The following is a 23,129-nucleotide window of genomic DNA, read 5'->3' on the forward strand; positions in this document are numbered from 1 at the left end:
TCCACAGAGCTGAATTTCCATGCTGCAAAAGCATTAAAACCTCTCAATACCAAGAAAAAAAGGGCTATCATCTGAGTAGGAGGAATAGGGTCATAAATCCCCTCAATATAATTGCAGAGGATGTCCTGTGAACAGCTTGACCAAACACAACTAAGTCCTAAGATTATCTCTCTACACTAAAATAAACTAAAATTAAGAATATTTATGCTTTTCCTGGTTTACACCCAAATGCATTACAGTTGACATTTCCTCCAAGAACATGAGAACGTCATGCTAATCCCACTGTGATCCTGTTGCCATCATCTCCTGGTGCTCAATAGAGTGACTCTGCATGGTGGAAAATGATGGCAACTGCCAAGAGTCAACAGCCTGAGCAAGAGGGATGTCAAGCAGGCAGAGCTAAGGCAAAGGAATACACTTCACATGAACACAGAACCACAGGTCAGGGAGCCAGCCTGTGTTCCAACTCAGCCATTATGTGACCAGGGCAAATCACAGGCATCTCCATGCCACAGACTCCCTGCATACAAAATGGAGAAAACTCCTTCCTCATGGGAGTGTGAGGAACTCTACTGAGAGCTTTTTGCCTTTTTAGCTGGAGGGACATGAGCAAGCATTGTATTATCAAGTCAACAAGATAGTTCAAAAGAGCACATGCAGATTTAACATGGGATTTCATTTTTGATTTCTTAAAAATGTTGAAAGTGGTTCAGATAAAGAGGCTTCTTTACAAACAGCATGCTACTGCAATACAGTTGCAAAAGAAAGCTGAACTGCCTGCTGTTGCTAGCACTGCTGATCACCATTCAAAATGCAAACAGCAAAGCATAAAAGATAATGTATTAATAAGTTAAACTGTTTAGAACCAACATGAGGACAAAAAAGTTTTGAAGTTCTTGGCAGTTGCACTGCTAACCTTAACTGCAGTTAAGGCTACACACTTTTCCATTCAGTGTGCACCACAAATATTAACTGATGATTGATAGCTGAAGCAAAAGAGCTGACAGAATAATTTGGAATTAAGGGTAAGGAGGATACAGCTGCCACACTCTAAAACAGGCCCAACAGTATTAATTTATGTTTTAGAAGAGAATGAGAAGCTATCCCTATTAATTTAAGCTGCACAACTTGTGAGGAACATTCTCTTTTACCAGGATCAGAGCTGAGGTTAGAGGACTGCCTGGCTCTCAGCTAGTATTTCTGGTTAAGTTACTCATTATGTATAGAACAGTGACAAGCTTCAAAGAACAAGAATGATCCTTTTGCTTATGAAAGTTTAACCTTCAATTCTGATAAGCTGTTCCTTGAAGTCTTTCTATAATTGCTCCATTTCCTGTAACCATGTCTGATACCATCACTTGATTGAAATAAGCCACAGGAAGAGGAAGATATTCGGTTGAGCAGTTCTCATTTTTTAATTCCAACATCACTTTTTAGAACTGCAACTGACACCGTCCTGGCTGATGAATCTCACTCATTTTCTTCCACAGTCAAATGTTCTTAGCTCTTTGGCCTTCCTTTGTAAGTAACTCAGTAATAACGCATACGCTAGGAAATTCTTTCACATTACTTGACAGCATGAACCTGAGACAACATTTGACAAGATTTTCAGATTAAACACATCTGATGCAAGCAGCAGATGAAATATAGAATTGTTCAGTTAAATGATACAGTCATCCTTGGAAAAGCTCCCAGCTCTCTCACTAGTGCAAACTGCTGTCCATCACTCCCCAAGACATCATTCCTATAATACCTATTGTTCATTCAAGAGCTCAGGTCCCCACTACAGAAAGAACAGCTGCTGTTTAACAGTTAAACAGTTCATGCTCTACAAGAAAACTTGGAAGGGGCTGGAGAAGCCAGAGGGAAGGTAGAACTGCTGCTCCTAAGGGGGAGCTCAGTACCTCACCTTCTGACTCCTTCCTTCACCTATTTTTTTGTTGCTTTCAGAAAGAAGCTACCAAGGTGAAAGGAAATGTTAAATGCTTAAACACAGGAAAATACTTATCAGTGTAAGGTTGAATTTTCATTGACTCAAAGAGAGTGATGGTATTTGCTGGAGCTGAAGGTCACCCACTTGCTAGTTTCACTTTTCCATTGCCAGAAGGTGTGATGAATTTTGTCCTCCCAAGCCCTTCTGAAGAAGATAAGGGAAGGTGAGAGGGTGAAGAAGGCAAAAAACAAAGTGGGGTGAAAGATACTATTTGAAGAGATTTTTATTCCCAGGATTTATTTTTTTTCCCCTTGTTTGATGATGTGAGCACATGCATTCATGATTTCTGGCCTCAAACTGTAAAACTTAACTTACATAACATACGTAGCAACAAAATAAATTAAATACACAAATGAGATCCTGTCCCTCCTGTTGTAGTTGGAGCAGTAAAAATATCATAACCCAGGTGATGAAAATGAAATATTTAAATAGGTTCACAAGATCCACTTTCACAGGGAAGGGTCCACAGGAAAGAGTTTGTTTTTAAATGCAGACATAGATCTGTTAATGCCGCAGGCACCATTCAATGTCCTCTGGGAAAGGCACCATCTTGCATCAAGGCAAAAATCTTGCCGTTATAAGGCTTGACTAATTTTAAATGTCAGATTTTGTCTGCCACTCACTGTACATGTTGTCTTGTCATGGAATTAAGCACCAGCTTCAGGGAGGCAAGAATCAAATGTGGTTATTCCCATTGGACCTTGTTTCAGTGTTGTTTATATCATTAGAGAAAGTAAATCACTAAAAAGATAAGGAACTATGGGGAAAAACCAATGAAAATTTAGATAAATATATGCAGCTATATATTATTACAGTATGACTCACTCTGTCAAGCACCAGCCAGTGTAGAAAAGGATCTGTTGCTGCCTACTTGCTCTTCACTCAACATGAATCATTATTTTGCAAAGGAAACAAAAGCTAAATATTAGAATTCTACAGATCTTAAAATACATTTGCTTTTGTAAACAGGGACTTGGAATTTATGTGATGGTTCTATCAGATACAAGAATATATCATAGCAATACTCATTTGTACTGCAGAAAGGTACTTCACTACATCACTGAACAGAAGCGGACATCATCAGAATCCAATCCCAGCATGAATACCTTGTCAATCAAGCTATCTTAATTAGAAACGTCATATTCTAATTCCTACTTAAAGCAGAGGAGGAAAGCTGAAAAGAGCAAGCACCTGCAATTAGAGCTGTGACAAGTGTGTCAAAAATGGTGAGAGAAAGCTCAGAAATTCTGGGAGCAGAGAGAGATAAGGGCATGGAATTACCAAGGCTCTTCATGATTTCCATACATTATTTTCTAAGCAAGACTTGGATTTAAAATTGTCTAAGAGACCCTGCTCCAGGTAACACTGGCTGATTTTTAACCCCTTCACCTCTGCCATCTCAAGTTTTTACATAAAATTAGAAAATCCCCATCAACGGGAACATTGGGGAAAGCTTGGGCTTTTTTAAGTGCTTATGGAAAAATCAAAACACCTCCAATGGGCTCTGAAGATTTACGAAGGAGGGATTATTTGGGGGGTACTTGGAACACATAATGCAGTCAAATTCAGTACAGGCTTCTTTGTCATCCACTGACCATCCATCTTCAGGTTTTATACCACCAGATGGAGCTGCACTGTTTGTACTTCCGCATGCAATTTTCACAGGAACCCAGCTTTTTGAATGGTTCATCCTTTTTAACAGACTTTTTCCTCCCTTATCTATTTTATCATTTAAAAATCTGTTACATCAAGTAAACTTTTCATTTTCCACTTCCAGCTCCACAGATTACCTTTTGGGGTAAATCACATCACACTGCACTAATCTAGAGCAAATGGCTTATGAATAATTACAGGAGGAAAAGAAAAAAGATTCTTTTTTTCCTATTTCATGACAAAATTGACTCGGTTTAAGCCTGAATGAGCATTTTGCAGGGCCGGTGTTTCTAAAGCGTGAGCTTTAAGCAGCCAGCTCTCTAAGCAATGAGAAGCTCACCCAGCTTTTATTCACATTTCAATAGCTTCCATTTCCCTCATGGAAGCGACATACTGGATAATTTTACAAATAAAATCTGTGTTACTATCCCATACACATTCAAAATACTCCTTAGAGACTTTTTAGTATGAACATTTGAAGGAAAAGCTGAGTAGACAGTTTCAGAATGATTGAATTTTGGCATCCTTTAATGGACATATTTGAACGGGCCACAATTGTCAGAGAGGAAGCACTCCGCAACACCAACCCCTGATCTGGGACTCCACAATTTCTCTATATTTGACAAGAGTTTAAGAATCTGAAAGATAAAAGAGAGTAGATTTAGGTACTAGGAAAACATTCTCCCCTGTGAGGGTGCTGAGGCGCTGGCACAGGGTGCCCAGAGAAGCTGTGGCTGCCCCATCCCTGGCAGTGTTCAAGGCCAGGTTGGACACAGGGGCTTGGAGCAAGCTGCTCTAGTGGAAGGTGTCCCTGCCTGTGGCAGGGGTTGGAGCTGGAGGAGCTTTAAGGTCCCTTCCAGCCCAACCCGTTCTAGGAGCCTAGGAATCACCATGAAAAGCTCAAGCTTTCCTGCTTCCACTAAAGTGATTTAACCCACAGAGTAAGTGCTACATGAAGAAACAGCTGCCTTGTCTGCGTTTCAACACTCTTAAATAAGCGGACATTACAAACTAGCTGGCAGCTAATGGTCACAAGGCCAGAAATCTGCCTGTCACACACCATCTCCTGTCAGGAAACAGGAACTTAAGATTGTCTCAACAGTGTTTCCTGGTGCAATGGTTTAACACAAGCAGTAAATCCTAGAACAACATCTGGCCATGCCAGAAGCAAGGCCTTCAATTTCTCAGTACAAGTAACTGATAGAGCAGACCCATGGATAGTGATTTACCACCAGATCGGGTTTCACAAGAACAGTAAGAGAAGACAAGACTGCATCCAGTAATGTTTAAGAAAAGTCTGGAAAGAGAGCAGGAATTTTCTAACTCATCAGGTACCAAAACTAATAATATTTAAATGGACCAAAGTAATAATATTTGAATCAACAAATAACACTGCCAGAAAAAGCAGCACATCTGACACAATGCAAGCAGCTGCCATTCAGGATACAGAATGTCTGCTCCCATCTTTGAGTATATGGGGAATTTTCATGTGACAGGGCCATTCTGAGCAGAGGTGACAAGGCAATAGAGTAAGAATCCCTGTTCCAGAACATTAGAATTGAAATCTATTGCTTATTCTCCCCAAACTTTCTCCAGCTCTTCTTCCTCCCTTTCTCATAAAACCCTAAACCAAGAAAAATTCAACTTTTCACATACTTCAGGATTCTCACACATTGGAATGTTATATAGTGACCAACTCAGATCCACTGAGGAGCCTGATGTTTAAAGCAGAAGCAGACTTTCTAAAGATTATATGAAGATGAAAAAAAAAACTCCACCAAAAAAAATCAAGCCCTAAATAACCCAGAGCATCACTATGCAAAAATAACCAATTGCTGTTAAAACTTGTTCATTTAGTCAGTTGTTTGATTCTTTCCCCTCAAAATCTGAATTCCTGGTTACACCTACACTAAAGAGTGTCAGTCATAGTATCACACAAGATCCTGATTTGTTCCAGTCCAAGTTACACAGCAAGGGTGACAGGTTTTATTATTCTTATTTACTCTGCCACTTCCCAGAAACCAGGTAATTCTATTTTTGGCTCTTGTAGGCCATGATTCAATCAGTAATTTTAAGTATGTTTCACAGCTGATTTTAAACATACACCCCATGGCACTTAACGGTTTGAAGTTAGGATGCCCAGCTCAGATCTTTTCTTTCACTAGCAGTAGAACCTCAGATCTTTTAAAATATATTTAATATACAAAGAAATTAAAGGCCATGAGTTACAAAAAACATTATAATTAAAAGTCTTAACACTAGGTACTGAAATTAAGACATCTGTTACCTCTTCCTTCACTTGGTTCCTTCCCCCCAGCTCCATGAGAGGATTCCAATCCCATGGAAGTCCATGCTATTACCATGACACACTTTCCCAAGTGTCCTGGTTTAGCAGTAGCAGTCATTTTTTCTACTGGTGCAGTGCTGTGGTTTTGACTTTCGACCTGGGAATAATACTGATAAAGCCGATGTTTTCAGTTGCTGGTCAGAATGTTTACCCTGACCAAGGACTTTGTGAGTCTCATGCTCTGCCAGGGAGGAGGAGAAGCCGGGAGGAAGCAGGGACAGGACACCTGACCCAAACTAGCCAAAGAGGTATTCCATACCACAGCACATCATGCCCAGGATGTAGAACGGAGAGTTCCTGGAAGGGCGAGATCATGGCAGGGTGGGGGTGAGGTACCGGTTGGTGAGCGGTTGTATTCTCTTCCTTGTTATTTCCTTTATCATTATTACTATTAGTGGTAGCAGTAGTGATCTGTGTTATACCTTAGTTATTAAACTGTTCTTATCTCAACCCATGGGAGTTGCATTCTTTTGATTCTCCTCCCCGTCCCTCCAGAAGCGGAGGGAAGAAAGGTGTGGGGGGGAAGTGGACTGCGTGGTTCTGATTTACGGCCTGGGCTTAAACCATGACACCAAGCCAGGACCAGACAACTGTAACTCCTTTTCCCACCCCCACACCCACGTTACCTGAATACCTCAGCTCCACCAGTGTTGCCCATCATCACCTAACAGGCTTCTTAAACTCGTAGAATTTCACTCCATCCTCCTTTGCAAAGACACCACTCCTCATCCTTTCACACATCAAATACTCACGAGCCCACAAGTAAGAAACTGCAAGCAGTGCCACCAAGACCAAGCAGAGACAAATCTCTCTCACGTATCAAAGTTCTCAGCTTATGATACCTTGCTCTAAAAGTTTCCCAGCAGCTAGGTGAAGCTGCTCTTTTGTCACATCCCAGAATTATCTTTAAGACAGAATCTTTCTGAAGACCACAGGAGGAGCTACTATATTATTATGACTGCTATAGGTAAGATTACAGAAGCCATTTTGAACTGGGTACTGATCCAAGCCCACCTAAAATTAAAGGCTATCTAAACCCCAAAGTCAAAGATGCAAGAGTTCAGTGCTTCCTGCCTTGCATACCAATTTTTCCTCAGCTACAGCTCTCTGAATAACTAAGCATGCAGATTTTAAATATTTAAATAATATAAAGCTTCATATTTAACAGCAGCACTGTCTGCAACAAGATGCATTTGCAACTGTATTTCAAATATATCACACTGCACATTAGCCTCTTGACACAAAAAGTTGCTATCTTGGCAGGTATTTTATTACCAGCAAAGGCATTCTCAGCACAAGCAAGCAGTAATTTAACATATGGATAGAGATTTAGGAAGGTAAGAGAGATCACGTCTGCACTGATTTTATTATAGACTAGACAAAGGCACATATGAAACATCTGTTGGAATAAAAGTATACTACATGCAGGGAAAAAAATAGCTATACCATCTGGAATTGGAAAAGGCGAAATTTGAATTCCCAAATTTAAGCATTTCCATCCATGAACTACTTACCAGTATTCTGCAGTCCAAACACCCTAAGCTCACAGTTAAAGGCTGCTAGTTAAGTATTATCACCATCAGATTTTCCATACTCTCACAGCTTTTAAAAACTTCACTGAGGCCAAGAATTACCGTGTTTGGCATGAAACCAAGCCATGGCACTGGAATTTCTCTTAGTTGATGTGAAATGAGGGAAGAAATTCACTTTTGTTTAGGTCAGAACAAGAGAAGAGACTTTACCTACTAAAAATGCAAAATAAAACCCTAGAGTGGCCCAATACCAAGTTGTTAAACCAACTGCCTTTCAACACCTCCTGTTGCAGGAATTTGCTTCTGTCGGTATAAAGTCCTTTTTTTTCCTCCTAGATATAATTCTGCCTTGTGGAGACTTTGTTCTTACTGAGCATTAAAATGACAGCTACTTCCCCTTCTCAATACCTACAGTAAGGACAGCTAACAATGACAACATCCTCAAATAGCAATAACACAAGACGTTCCACTCAATTCTTTCCCTATTAAAAGGGCACAGAAATTTTAAAACAAGTTACTGAACATTTTGCTTTAATTTCCTACTTAAGGTGTTACACTTATATCCCACAAAGCATTTTCATGTTCATATTATGTATACCACATGAACCATTAAAGATCAAAGCCAACTGAAAATACCTAACAATTTGTTTTCGGGCATCACACACTTTTCTCACATGCTTGTTTCATAACTCAAATCCTGCCAGAAGTCATTTTGTGGGTTGAACAAAAAGCTGCAGAACAGATCAGTCAAAACTCATGTCAAACTGCTTTATTACATCTTAAATAACATTACATTTTAATATAGTATCTATCTTGCATCCAGCTTTCTTGAAGTACACTGACTTTAAAATTAAATACAAAAGGTGAAGAGGGATACAGGGCGTGGAGAAAGCTCTACAGAGTTGTTTCATGAAAGAGAGTAAGAAGGAATTCATCTTTTATGCCAAATCCAGGCCTAACGCACAATTACAGCACATTTTTGTACAGAATGTTGCAGAAAAAACAAAATGGAGAAAAGCTACTACTGCTGCTAGGAAGGAGCATTTCTGGATACAGTGAGAAGATAGGAAAGTTTAACAGAACAATCTGCTGTCCAAACACTGCTGCTTTTAACATTTTATTTGAAAAAGCCAGGAAAACCTGCTCATTACAAAAATGACTCTGATCAGATGCAAAGGACTCATCCTACAAGAGGAACTGGCTGTGAGGATCTGATTTATAAAGAAGATGGTCTAAGTTCCCTCCTCCCACACCCCAGAATCTTTGACAGCGATTGTTTGAACAGGCCATTTCCTTAAAATAAAAATTTAAAAAAAAAAAAAAAAAAAAAAAAGAGGAAAAAAAAAAGTGACTTATCACGCTACTCCAAAACGTGCATAGCTTGTACTTGAGTTCTTCAGAGACTTATGCACAGAGTAGCAACAATAAATGAATACAGCGACAATGGTTACAGTTTTTAAACAGGTTATTTCTTCAAAGAAAAAACATCTAAGGACTTAGTCCAATATGCACTTTTTAGCATTTCTACAGCATGCGATTCTAAGAGTAAACCCACCCAATATGGCAAACAATCAAAAAAGGTTTTTTTTTTTCCTGTTTAACTTAAAAAGTTCAAGATCATTATTTTCAAAACATTGATTTGTACATCATTTCATACACAAAGAATTGACTTAATACCCAGGTGTAGGATAAGTCTCTTTTGAAAACAGAGATTCCTGGTTGATGAGACTTACAGGATAGTGTTAAGGATATAGAAACTGCCCTTTCAAGTGGACAAATTCAAAACAGATTTAAAAACAAAAACAAAAAAAAAAAAAAGGGGGGGGGGGAGAGCGGGTGCAAGAGGGACCAAGGATTGCATTTGCTATCCATAAAAGGTGAAAGGATTCGTTAAACAAGCATTCATTACCTTTTACAGCATGTGCTTGGTTACCTTACTGCTTAACAATATCCTATATATGCCAAGTTTTGTGCAACAATTATCTGTGATACTAGAAAAAAAAATAAAATTAGGGACTAAATTTACAGTGTTAACAACCCCCAGATGCTTTGGGCTAAGACTCCCTTGGTTTGCTCAATTAAATACTTAAAGAAATGTATTTAAAAAGGAAACTTGAAAAAAAATCCTGCTACAAACATGACTTTAAAATTTGCAAGTGTGTAAGATAAAGTCCTTAACCTCAACTTGGAAACTACAGTGAAAGCTAACTGTTTCACAATTATGCTCAAGTTTATTTTCTGGTCATGCTTTTATGATAGTGATTCATTTTTTAATTCTCAAGACAGAAAAGAAAAAAAAATGGTCCCAGAAGGAATGCACAATTTCATTTTGCTTACAACACAAAAATTCTTCTTGGAAAGGTAATTGTGCTCTTCATTTCAGCAACAGGAGACGGAAAAGATCTTGCCCTTTGAAGTTGGGAGGATGGGGGTCCAAGTTAGTATGGTTGGATTGGATATGCTATCATTTTTAATTTTCAACTGTTGGAAACTTCTTCCAGTCATGGAGTCCACCGCTCTTCTGACACACAGAAAGATTGATTAAGAGTTGCACTTCAATAATGTGTAAGCAAGCATCAAGCTTTGCCCTCACTAAACTGACACATTTCGCCATTATCTTGCCATTTTCAAGAATGCTATTTATTTACCAACCCAGATTCAAAAGACTGTATAGTCATCCCTATCAGGAAAATAAAACATGCCAAAATAGCTTATCACAAAAAATGCCATTGCATACATTAAACAAATAGCCTTCTTTAATAACAAACTGATTTCTTTTTTTCTTAGTGACTTTCCTACTGAAAATCTGAACTACAGGCTCGTAGTATCAGTAAAACAGCATTGTTTAGCCTGGAAAAAAACCTTCTGAAATCCCAATCAAGCACAGCCTTAATTAATTGGATACCTACCTACTTCAGTTCCAGATCTTGAGGAAGCTGTCCCATGATCCTGTTGCCACTGCCATACCATCATCAGTCACACCTAAGCAACTGACACGGTTATCATGACCAGCAAGGACACCTGTAAGAAAGAACATGTAACAAACATGTACATTACTTTGAGACATGTGTGACTGGATCATTCAACCAATACATTAAAAAATCCTGAATAGGCATGCTTGGAATTTTTAAATGCTTTTGGTTTAATAAGCACAAACTTAGATACAACTGGGTGGCTCCACAATGGAATAATTCACTAAATGCATTACTCCAAAATTTTCCTTCTATATTCCCCACATTATGACCTGTACTGATTTCTCATGAATTGTGAAATCACAGCCCCAAAAAATTCTGCTGACAATGTCATAGCAATAAATACAGCACAACCATGCATTGCATAGCTCTTTGTATTTCCTCTCCACAGTGATAAAGATCAGTTAGATTTTTTTTAGTGTGTAAAATTGTAAATTAAGCTGAATTATGTTATGAACACTAAAGCATTCTTTCAGCTAATTTTATCTATGTTTACAAGCATTTACAAGACAAACTCCTACATACAATGTATTTGTCAATACGGAAATCTGTTACAATTATAGTACTATCAAAAAAAAAAAAAATTATGACCAAGCAGAAAAATTAAATAAACAACATTTTCCTCTATCCTCTTCAATTTAACAGTTTCAAGTAGGTAAAAAGAAAACCTAATTATATTCAAGTGCTTTTCAGCCCACAGCACTAAGCTATTAGTACACTTAAAATTAATCTTTATACCTCAATCACATTGTGTTTAGAATTCTCCTCATTCATATTTTGGGCTTTCTCCTTTCTTTTACCAATCTTTAGTACAAAACATGAATTAAGTCAGTTGTTTTTAAAGTAACGTTTAAAAGTTAGTATTATTGTTAATTACATTGTACAAGTGACTAATTCATACACAAGGATGCTTGATGTTTGAAGAAGTAACGTTTGTGATATACTTGATAAAAGCAATAAATGCTGTGTGAGTAACACCATGAGTCTCCAAATCCTATTAAATCCATCAAGCGTCTAAGCCTCAGGACAGCATCATGCACTTCTGCCACATCAGAAGCCAAATCCTGAGTGTTGAAGCACACTATACATTCTTTGGGAATCCAGTGCAATACAGAAGTCTGCTGCCAGAGCTAGCATGAGTACGTAAGAGTTACCTAAAATTTACTGTGGAAAAAGCATTAATATATCAACATTCACTCAACCATCAACATTAATAAGCACTGCAATATTGTAAAACAAAGACACCACTGAGAAGTCTCATGCATTTGAGCTAAATACATAACCACAAAGGTGATTAATATAGAAACAGGTATGATAGAAGTGTCCAAGTGTCAAATCTCATCAGCAACTTGAAGTCTCAGAACATTTCAGTATGCAAAATACTCAATAAACAAGTTTAAATCAATCCTAAAAGTTGGTAGTAAAGAATCGCACTTGACACATATATGGACTGTAAACCCAGATCAGTAGAAAAAGACTTGTTTCTCATTTCTATAGGCAAGCAAGATCACCACCTCCTTTTTCTTACTGAAGGTCTTTCAAAGTACAGAAATACAGGAAGACCTACATACTTGTTTTTACAGTACTTAAACACAGCCATTTGTAAACTAACCTAGACATTAACCAAGAGAAATGTCTCAATTCATTTCCACACAGGCTTGTATACACATTTATGTCTCAATAATCAAAGCATAAGAATCTGGAATTGTAAATCTCAACACACAAACTGATTCATAAAATGCATTCCAGTACTGAAATAGTTGTATCTGGCACATTAACTTGCAAATAAAACCAAAAGTTATCTTAGAATATAGAAACCAAGAGTCCACAGCTTCAACTTCTGAGCGCTGACAAAAACTATCATAAATTTTAGGAGAAACAAAGAATAAAATCTGGTTGCTGGAGAAAGGAATTAACAAACCCAATGGAAACTATTTTGGTAGGATCATGTATTTCTTTGTGTCTGGGTTGGTTCCCCCCTCTCCCCCAGCCTGTGGTGTAATTCGGCTAGTGCTTTTAGTTTGCTTTTAAAATCCACCTAGGATAATTTTAAAAGCTTTTATTGGGTTGCACAATAGGTTCTTGTTCTTATCCCCTGTTCTAATAAGAGTAGCAAAACATTTGAGGCTCAATTTATATCTTTTTTCCTTTTTTTTTTAAAACAATTTTCACTTTAAAGAACTAAAGTTAAATTACCTAAATCTTCATACCATAGATTTCATATTCATTTCCTCAAAAGTTGATCTCCACAGTGCTTGCTGTTTTGCTGGTTGTCTCTACAGCTACTGCTATAAGTTATTGGGGGACAAAAACCCCAACTTTTCTACAAACAGCTATGTTAATGTTGATTTGCTTTGAACAGTTAATACAAACAATGCCATAAAGTCTACAAATATAGCCACCAAAACCTTGTTTTTAGTGGCAATCTTCCTGTTTGCAATCATCCATTGTTCCTTTCTATCCTTAAGCAGTATTCCATTTTATTTGTTATCATCATTAATCTACTTTCATCACTGGTCATCCCGAAACACGTTATCACAGAATTTTAAAGTTGAGGAAGGGAACACTCAATAACAACTCACATTCAGTGTGTCCCACTGTGTTTATAATATTTATACCCAAAAAAACATTTACCTGCTCTATCAGCTTTCAGCGTGTCCCAGACATTGCAGTTGAAGTCATCATAACCAGCTAAGAGGAGACGTCCACTCTTGGAAAATGCTACAGAGGTGATGCCACAAATGATGTTATCGTGTGAATAAACCATAAGTTCCTGATCAGCCCGAAGATCAAAAAGCCTGCATGTAGCATCATCTGAGCCTGTGGCAAACGCATTGCCATTTGGGAAGAACTTTAAGGAGGGAGGAAGAGAGACACACAATTTCAGACTTGATTCCTCTGTCTCACTGAATACACAATTTTGTGCAGAGCAAGTGCAAAAAAAGAAAGCGGTAAAGAAGAGTGTACACCTCCCCAGCACTGGATTTTTCCTCTTATTTTTTTTTTCTACACACTGGTTTCATCTGTTTAAGCAACATCATCATATTCCCAACTCCTACCTGCAAATGACTACACCAGAGCTGACCTTAACTCACCATCTCCAATTTTATATTGATCGTTTATGTGCTTTTAACAAAGTGGGATGTAGACCCAGTGATAAAATAGGAGAGGCCATTCTGTATGTTTAGCTTCTAAGGAACTTTCATTATTTTTAACAATTTTAGGGTAAAACAAATGTTGAGCTTAAATAATGATTTCCATTAGCCAAAGTCCATCAGTTTTACTTCCCTTTTAAACCATTACATTTAAATGTATCAGAAGCATAAAATATAATTTATCCAAATGCGTAATGTGCAGTCACTACTACTGGCAAGTAAGAGCATGTGAAGAACAGTCAGTTGTCATTTACCTCAAGTGATCTCAAGTTGTACAAGTTTCAGGTGCATTCCCCAGCCATAAAAATTATCAATTAAAAAAACATGCCATAGTACTACATCATACAGTACATGCTTAAGAGCTGAGACCAGTAAAATGTAAAAATACGAATTTAAATCCCATGGTCTCTGCTGAAGTCGATACATACACAGATGGCATTGATGTCCGACTCATGGCCGGTGAAGGTTTGCCGACACATTCCTTCTCTAACATCCCACAGTTTGGCAGAGGCATCACAGGCACCAGAAACAAAACACCGGGCATCAGGAGCAAGAGACAAACTCATGACATCTCCAGTGTGCCCAGTAAATGTAGTTGTCTGCTGACCAGTTTCTATGTCCCAGAGAGCGCTTGAAAGAATTAAGAAGGTAGATATTAACACATTGGTGCTCCAAGGTGAAGACAGCAATTCTTGTCTAAACCTGTTAATTTATTATCATTGCTAAAAAGTAGAACTCCTTAAAGTATTAATAAAAAAATAAACCAATGGTAGAAAAACCAAGTGAAACAATTTAAAGCAGCAATGACAAGGCTACAGCAAAAGCTGAGTCATCATTTCCCATTTTTAAAAAAAACACTGAGGATGTGCAACCTTGAGTTATGTCTGTGATCTTCAAGCTTTTCTGAGACAGCAAAAATCACTAGTACAGTCATAATCAAAGAGTATAAAAGGATGAAATAACGCTATTACCTCCCTAACAAGAGGTCTATACACTGAAGGAAGATTCAGGCTTTTTAATTTCTGTAATTTCTAGGTAAAGCAGAGCCATCAGGAGCAGATTTGCACAAGGCAAGTAAGAGATGACCTGAAACCGTACTTTGAAGTTTGGCTGAACTCAAGTGTCAAGGACAAACTGCTATCCAGAGAACTGTAGAGCTACTACAGTAACTCAAAGCAGCTGATTCTCTTAAGGGCATAATTTTAACAAACCCTGTAACAAAACGAAACACCAACCCATATTTAGAAACATTTTTGTATTAAATCCCATATGTATTCAATAGCTACTAAGAATCAGTGAACTAATATATGGGCATTCAAAGAGACTGACACTATGTAGGAGAAGTACTTATAATAAATGCTCAGAGCAATGCAGAGATATTTCAGCTGCTCCAGCCTACGAACTGGCTTCATTTGGACCTCAGCTCAGATACAAACACCCATAGTATGGGGAACAAACAACAGGAATTAGAGATGTGTGCACATCTATGGGGATATGATACAATAGGTATCACAGAAACATGGTGAGATGGCTCCTATGACTGGAGTCATAGGAATGGAAGGTTACAGGCTCTTTAGAAAAGACAGGCCCAGCAGACCAGGAAGCGGAGTTGCCATTTATGTTAGGGATAGGCTGGAGAGTATGGAACTCTGTCTGGGGAGAGGTGATCAGTCAACAGAGAGTTTGTGGGTCAGGGTTAAAGGAAGAACAGCGATGGGGGACATTACTGTGGAGATCTGTTACAGACCACCTGATCAAGAGGTCTCTGTGAATGAAGTGCTCTATAGGCAGATAGGAACAGCCTCATGGTCACAGGCCCTTGTCCTCATGGGGAACTTCAACCACCCTGACATCTGTTGGAGCAATGGTACGGCCCGGCACAAGCAATCCAGGAGGTTCCTCGATTGTGTGGAAGACAACTTCCTTCTGCAAGTAATAGAGGAGCTGACAAGGAGAGGTGCCATGCTTGACCTTGTGCTCACCAACAGGGAAGGGCTGGTTGGAAATGTGATGCTCCAGGGCAGCCTTGGTTGTAGCCATCCTGAGATGGGCAAGTTTGAGATCCTCAGGACAGTGAGAAGAGCGTGCAGCAGGCTCGCTTCCCTGGACTTCAAGAGAGCAGACTTTGGCCTCTTCAGGAACCTGCTTAGTAAGGTTCCATGGGATATACCCCTAGAGGGCAGGGGGGCCCAAGACTTCTGGTAGACACTCAAGGATCACTTCCTACGAGTGTTGCATTCCGATTAGAAGAAGTGCAGCAGGAGGGCCAGGAGACCTCTTTGGAGGGATAATGAGCTGCTGAGGAAACTTCAAGGGAAAAAAGAGGCTTATAAAAGGTGGAAGCAAGGACAGGTGGCCTGGGAAGAATACAGGGATGTTGTCCGGGAAGCTAGGGACCATGTTAGGAAAGCTAAGGACCAGTTAGAATTAAACTTGGCTAGGGATGCGAAAGATAATAGGAAGGGATTCTATAGTTACATTGCAAATAAAAGACAGACTAGCAACAAAGTTGGCCCTCCCAGAAGCTATCAGAAGAACTGGCTACCCTGGATTTGGAGAAGGCTGAGGTTCTTAATGACTCCTTTGCCTCAGTCTTCACTGGCAAATGCTCTGACCACACCACCCGAGTCTTGGAAGGCAGACGCACGGACTGCAAGAATGAAGACCTTAGGCCCACTGTAAGAAAGGATCTGGTTTGAGACTATCTTAAGAACCTGAATGTGCACAAGTCCATGGGACCTGATGAAATCCATCTGCAGGTCTTGAAAGAGCTGGCAAATGAAGTTGCTAAGCCACTGCCCATCATATTTGAAAAATCATGGCAGTCAGGTGAAGTTCTCAATGACTAGAAAAAGGGTAATATAACCCCCATTTTCAAGAAGGGGAAAATGGATGAGCCAGGGAACTACAGACCAGTCAGTCTCAATTCTGTGTCTGGCAAAATCTTGGAACAGATTCTCCTGTAAGGCATGCTAAAGCACATGAGAAACAACAAGGTCCTTGGTGATAGCCAGCATGGCTTCAGTAAGGGGAAATCCTGCCTGACCAATTTGGTGGCCTTCTATGATGGGGCTATGAAACTGATGGACAGGGGCAGAGCAGTTGACGTCATCTACCTGGACTTGTGCAAAGTGTTCGACGCTGTCCCACATGACATCCTTGTCTCTGAATTGGAGAGACATCAATTTGATGGGTGGACCACTCGGTGGATAAAGAACTGGCTGGATGACCGCACGTAAAGAGTTGTGGTCAATGGCTCAATGTCCAGCTGGACACCAGTAACGAGCGGTGTCCCCCAGGGATTGGTGTTGGGACCGCTCTTGTTCAACATCTCTGTTGGTGACATGGACAATGGGATTGAGTGCACCCTCAGCAACTTTGCCGATGACACCAAGCTGTGTGGTTCGGTTGATAAGCTGAAGGGAAGGAATGCCATCCAGAGAGACCTTGACACACTTGTGAGGTGGGCTGATGCCAACCTTATGAAGTTTAACCATGCCAAGTGCAAGGTCCTACACCTGGATCAGAGCAATCCCAGGCACAGCTACAGGTTGGGCGGAGAAGAGATTCAGAGCAGCCCTGCCGAGAAGGACTTGGGGGTGTTGGTCAATGAGAAACTGAACATGAGCCGGCTGCAGTGTGCGCTTGCAGCCCAGAAAGCAACCGTATCCTGGGCTGCATCAAGAGGAGCGTGACCAGCAGGTCGAAGGAGGTGATCGTGCCCCTCTACTCTGCTCTTGTGAGACCTCACTTGGAGCATTGTGTGCAGTTCTGGTGTCCTCAACATAAAAAGGACAGAACTGTTGGAACAAGTCCAGAGGAGGCCCATGAGGATGATCAGGGGACTGGAGCACCCCCCATATGAAGATAGGCTGAGAAAGTTGGGGCTGTTCAGCCTGGAGAAGAGAAGGCTGCGTGGAGACCTCATAGCAGCCTTCCAGTATCTGAAGGCGGCTATAAGGATGCTGGGGAAGGACTCTTCATTAGGAACTGTAGTGATATGACAAGGGGTAACAGGTTAAAACTTAAACAGGGGAAGTTTAGATTAGGTATAAGGAGGAAGTTCTTTACTGTTAGGGTGGTGAGACTGGAATGGGTTGCTCAGGGAAGCTGTGAATGCTCCATCCCTGGCAGTGTTTTCAAGGCCAGTTTAGACAAAGTCTTGGGTGCCATGGTTTAGTGTGAGGTGTCCCTGCCCATGGCAGGGGGGTTGGAACTGGATGATCTTAAGGTCCTTTCCAACCCTAACTATTCTATGATTCTATGATTAGACAACCTCTTTGCTATAAGAACTGCTGCTTGCAAGAGCTGTAATGCTTTTAAAAATTAGATATAATAGACAAAACCTATGAAAAAAAGATTGGGGTCTTTTTTTTGTTCAGAAGCTAGTATTTATTGAGTTACATACCTATATTCTCCTAAAAAAGAAAAAAACCAAACAAACCATCTACTGTCACTGTAGAATATTTTCTAGGAAATCTTACGAATAGCAACAAACTGATTTCTGTATTAGAAAAATCTAAGTATGACTTTTTAAGTAATAAGTACCAAAAATACTAAGCAAGTTTGAGAAATTCATTAGTCTAATACATTTCTGAAAGCAAAATAGTTCTAGGGAAAAAAAAATAAATAAACCATACAATCTTAACAGACAGAATTAGGTCAGGCTCTTAAGAATATGGGCATAACTAAACAGCCAAAGCTAACAAACTTGAAAGTCCAAGTTTCCCATTACTAGTTAAAAATGTGACACATGAACAATAATTAAATCACATTTACTCTTCTGGATGACTATCAGGTTTACAAAGAGAAATGTTTCCTTCCATAGTAGAGCTGTGAAAAGTTATTACTATCATGTCAAAGTTTTAGTGCTTACCAGGTGGTGTCGCCAGAGCTGGTGACAATTTGGTTATCATCCAAGAAGCGACAGCATGACAAGTATCCTGAAAACAAAACAAGCTGGTGAATAAGACCAGAGATTACTCTTCACATCACATACTGGCTTGCTTACATGTTGCTGCCTCCTCTCCTGAAGATGCAACAAGAACTACTACTATGTAAGCCTAAAAAACAACACAGACAGGTTTGACATATACAACCCTCAAATGTTTTGGATCAAATGCAGTTTGCCTCTTTACAGACCAAGCCCAACCGCTACACTAGCACAGTGGTACACTGTGGACACAGCAGTGTCACAGCAAACCTAAATAGTTTTCCTTGTGTTCTGAAGTGTGGGCAGGCAGTGGGGGGAAAAAAGAAGAGTACCTTCTTCAGAAATCATTTTACTGGTCCCATCACAACCACTACCTGGTAGGTCAAATCAACACTACATTCTCATACCCTTAACTGCACCCAAAGGGTATACAATTCCTCTAAATTACCTAAAACATGCTTCGGAAGAAAAACAGCTGAAAGAATTAAATAGCATTAAGTGTTCTTTAATTCACACTTAACTTCTTCTGTATTAAAAAAATCATTACAAATTATTACTGTGTAACTATTTATTTCCGAGTAATCTTATTTTCCTTCTACAAACAGTCTTTATACCATTTTCTTTTCTCTGTATAGAGGCTCAACAGGCAGAAAACTAGGACACAGAGCCCACCTGACAATTTCCTTTAGGAACTGTTAAGAGTTTTTCTCCAGAGCCATTTACCTTTGTCTTACATTCTTTGTGGAAACAAAGAGACCATAAAGGTGGTATGTAGCTTTACAAGAGACCAGAGTACCTACTAAATAGCCAGTGTTTTAATTTTCAGTGGAGTTCATGAAACCACCCACCCCGCCTTCCTCTGAAAAATTTCCAATCCTATTCACAAGGAAACAAAAATACAATCTGCCCATTATTAGAAAATACACAAAAGCAGTTCACATTTTCTAGGTCATTACTGCTTGTAAGGTACTCATCTCCATTAACTGTACATTCTGTAGGAAGTGAGAATACCTTCAGCCACTGAATTTGCTTTCAAAGGTACTTTGTGACACTGAGTCTTTTGGTTTAATCAGAAACATTTTCAACTCACCCCCCACACTTAAGACACCAGCTTTTAAGTACCATGAGGGGCCTTCTTGCTTCAAAAACCCTTAACAATACCTCTTACCTAACCAGACGAATTTTGCTTCATCTGTCACTAAGATAACTCTGCAGCTAAAGTTTACATCCTAATTTACCAGGTAATGCCTACAAGTCTACCTGTCTCTCCCCATCAATCACAATACAGTTCACTCTAGAAACAGAAACCAAAGGCAAAAATTCTATGTTTACTGTATTTGGGGGAGAAGGGAGAAAAGGAGAAACAAGAGGAAACAATGAGAACTCAGATCTCTGCAAGTAAATAGAAGCTCCATCAGAAAGCAGCTGTCTCACTTGCAAAAAGTTAAAACACTGTCATTACACTTCTGCTCAAAGACTGTAATCCTTCAGAAAAAAGTTTTGAAAAGGAAGGAGAAAAAGCTATTTAACAACAGGTAGTAAGCAGCTAAGGTCCTGCCCGAAAAATAGAGCTGCACAATGAAGTATATATTTTTATTTAGGAAATTATATTTAAAAGATTAAAAGAAAACCTTCACCATGTGATTATAATTTAGATTATTCTGAAGAGGCACTCACCTGTGTGACCAGCTAGTTCACGGCTGACACGTACATTCCCTTCACGAGTTTTCAAGTTATAAATGGAACAGATGTTATCAAGACCACCACAAGCCACATAATTTCCCGAAGGAGCATATGCACAAGTCATGACCCAAGATGAACGCAGGGGAATGGCATGCACCTGAAACAGACACATTAATGTATTTCATTTGCAAAACAACAGATTCATTAGTTATCATCAGGAAGATTTTCACCTGTCTTAAGACATATATCATCCTTTTATCAAAAGGACGAGAAAACAGTGAAAAGTCTTCATTTTTTTTGAGTATCAAACTATTTTGAGGTTATCTTGCACGTACTACAGCTTGTCAGATCAAGTAATGACATAATGACAACCTCAACTTGCCTTTCCCAAATCCAGTTTAATCAGCAATTTTAGTAAAAACTAAATTATTTCATTTCAGTACTCTGATGACTATGGGTTTATTATAGGTTCAGGAAAATACTGACTTCCAAGTACAGTCAGGAAAACTGCCAATTCTAGGCCTAGACACTGCTATGAATGAACAAGAAATGAAACCATTGCTTCCACTGCCATTTAAATCCTTCTCTGGAAACCCACTGCAGACAATCAATCTTCATGTTTAAATAACTACCCCATGTTTCCTCATCATTCTGTGCGCAAAGAACTCCACTTAAAAAATTATGGAAGCTAAACCTTTTCTCTCTTGTTAACTCATTAACTTCAAATTTGTTCACAACACCTTTAAGAAAGGGATCATATCCTTACACATATTGAGACCTCATGCAATATAAACAATCTTCCTGCATTTCTCAAATGAAGATTACTGTCTGTTCCTCTGCTGCTACAGTCATCTGCAATCCTGCAGCAATCAGCAGTTGAAAATCCAATCCCTTTCACTAAAACCACAATCAGCTCATTCTTGGAAGTCTTCTACCAGGGATCTAATCAGAATATTCACCTTGGGCCATTTTATTTTATCATTAGGAAAAGATTATATTTATGGCACCTGTGTTACTTCCAATGTGTGCTGCAACTGCCAAAAGAACATCTGCAGACTGTCACTCAAGTATTTTTGAATTAGTGGCTTCTGGGTGCTACCTAGTCAAATTTAATACTATTTCAACACCAAGGTGTTTCCTACCTCAAAGTCCAGAGGGTCTGTGGTTTGGTCTAGGGGGGGGGTTTACTTCTTTTGGAGCAGGGGGGTGGTGGGGTTTTTTGTTTGGTTGGTTTTAACTCAATTGCTTTTTCACTGAATCAATACTGCCAAGAGGTACAGGAGGAAGAGGAAGTTTTTGCAGCTGAAGAGTTCCATTTCTGATTCTAGTAAATGTTCCACCAGTCTAGCAACAACCTCTGATTCCATTCCCCCCAAGATAAGAAAGCTGCTCTCTGCCTCCTGATGACACCATGGATTAACTAGCATTCATCTAAGAACTGAAGATACTGAGATGGAAATCATGCTAAATAAAGATTATTTTAACGTCTTATCTTTCAGTTGTTACAGTAATTTAGATCAGATTTGCCTGCAGGCTGGGTTCACAGGAGGAAGGCAAAAAAAGGGAGGGGTTATTTTTACTTTGCAAACATTATTATTATTACTCTTTAGTAAAGTTATGGACTCCTTAGTTTCACAGCTGGGATTCAACAATAATCCCAGCTTTAAAGTTGCTGCAGTTGTTTCTGCTCCTAAGGATACACTGCTGTATTCTTCAAATGCAAACTTCATTGTTTTGTAGAATTCAAAATTTTGTCTTAGGACTATGCAAGTAATGCAGCCAAATTCATGACAGGTAACATTTCCTTCCTGTGTCTTCACTATTTAATTACACAGCAACATACCAGTTTGGCTTACCTTGTTCGTAGTATAGCTGTCCCAAATTATAAGTTTGCCATCCTGGGAGGCACTAACTAGAAGCCTAGAGAGGAAACAGGAGATAAAGACTATCATTGGAGGAAGAAGGAAGATCTTTGTGATGGCATCTGTCTCCACTATCAAGACTAAGGTACTTGAAACAGCTCAAGTACAGTTCAGCATTACCCAATTCAGTCATTAGCACTATCAAAATTATTTTGCAAGTACTCAATTACAATGCTAAATATTATGGAAATGTGTGATGGAACACCTACATGTTAATACCTTCTGCCTTGAGAAAAACAATGTAACTAACATTTCAGTTGAGGGAGAAAACTTGCATGAAATCAGTGCTTATGTGTTCTATAAACAGGCTTCAGATTCACTGATTTTGGAAATCTAGTGTCAATAAGGTTTCGGTTTTACTGTTCTTGAAATAGGAAAAAGAGAGATAGTAAGTGTTTCTAAATTCTCTTGGTTGTCCGAGTTCTCTTGGAATTAGTGGTTCCTAGTGGTAGGAACAGGAAAAACAACAGTCTTGCACAGTCAACTTTCCAAAGAGTGATGCCAGGAGATCTGATTTGGATAACCAGCACCCACCTGGAATCAGTCCCCCAGTGCATTGCATAAATTTTAGCCAGGTGTCCCCGGAGCGTTCTTCTAGTGCGCATTTGAATTCTCCCCACTGGGTCAATATTGGCTGTGATCTGAAACAGCAATGGTGTCATACACCAAATTTCTCACTTCATAGTTCCCGAAGTAACACAACATACGTGAATACATTTAAAGAAGCATACCAATGCAGACCCAAGTCCCACGTTTTGAATATTGACTGAGTTTTTAAAAATCGCCTAATCTAAAGCTGCATCATTTTGTGTAGTACATCTTTATCAAATTAAGGAAGCAGGCCCTCTATTGCATTTATAAAGACACTCAGAAATTACCTTGTTTAGGCCTTATGTTCTTAGACTTCCAGGATTTCAAATGTTTGATCTCAGTTTTCTA

The 23,129-nt window shown here is 39.2% G+C and overlaps 1 protein-coding gene across 5 annotated transcripts in view; it reads right to left on the reverse strand.

Annotated features, from left to right (window-relative positions):
* Nucleotides 1–8,279: 8,279 nt before the first annotated feature.
* Nucleotides 8,280–23,129, reverse strand: part of GNB1 (G protein subunit beta 1) — a 40,437-nt gene continuing 25,587 nt past the window's right edge. For 4 of the 5 annotated variants that reach the window (XM_080631045.1, XM_080631043.1, XM_080631041.1 and 1 more), the window contains 8 exons: nt 22,725–22,831; nt 22,125–22,188; nt 20,263–20,425; nt 18,529–18,595; nt 14,081–14,282; nt 13,132–13,348; nt 10,435–10,546; nt 8,280–10,046 (listed from right to left, as the gene is read on the reverse strand). In XM_080631045.1, the coding sequence (XP_080487171.1) occupies nt 10,440–10,546; nt 13,132–13,348; nt 14,081–14,282; nt 18,529–18,595; nt 20,263–20,425; nt 22,125–22,188; nt 22,725–22,831 (927 nt within the window). In that variant the 3' untranslated portion in view covers nt 8,280–10,046; nt 10,435–10,439. The remainder of the gene's footprint in view (nt 10,047–10,434; nt 10,547–13,131; nt 13,349–14,080; nt 14,283–18,528; nt 18,596–20,262; nt 20,426–22,124; nt 22,189–22,724; nt 22,832–23,129) is intronic. The other variant, XM_080631044.1, reaches the window with a different exon arrangement.

This window comes from Psittacula echo (assembly GCF_963264785.1).
Source record: "Psittacula echo genome assembly, chromosome: 17".
Taxonomy (NCBI): domain Eukaryota; kingdom Metazoa; phylum Chordata; class Aves; order Psittaciformes; family Psittacidae; genus Psittacula; species Psittacula echo.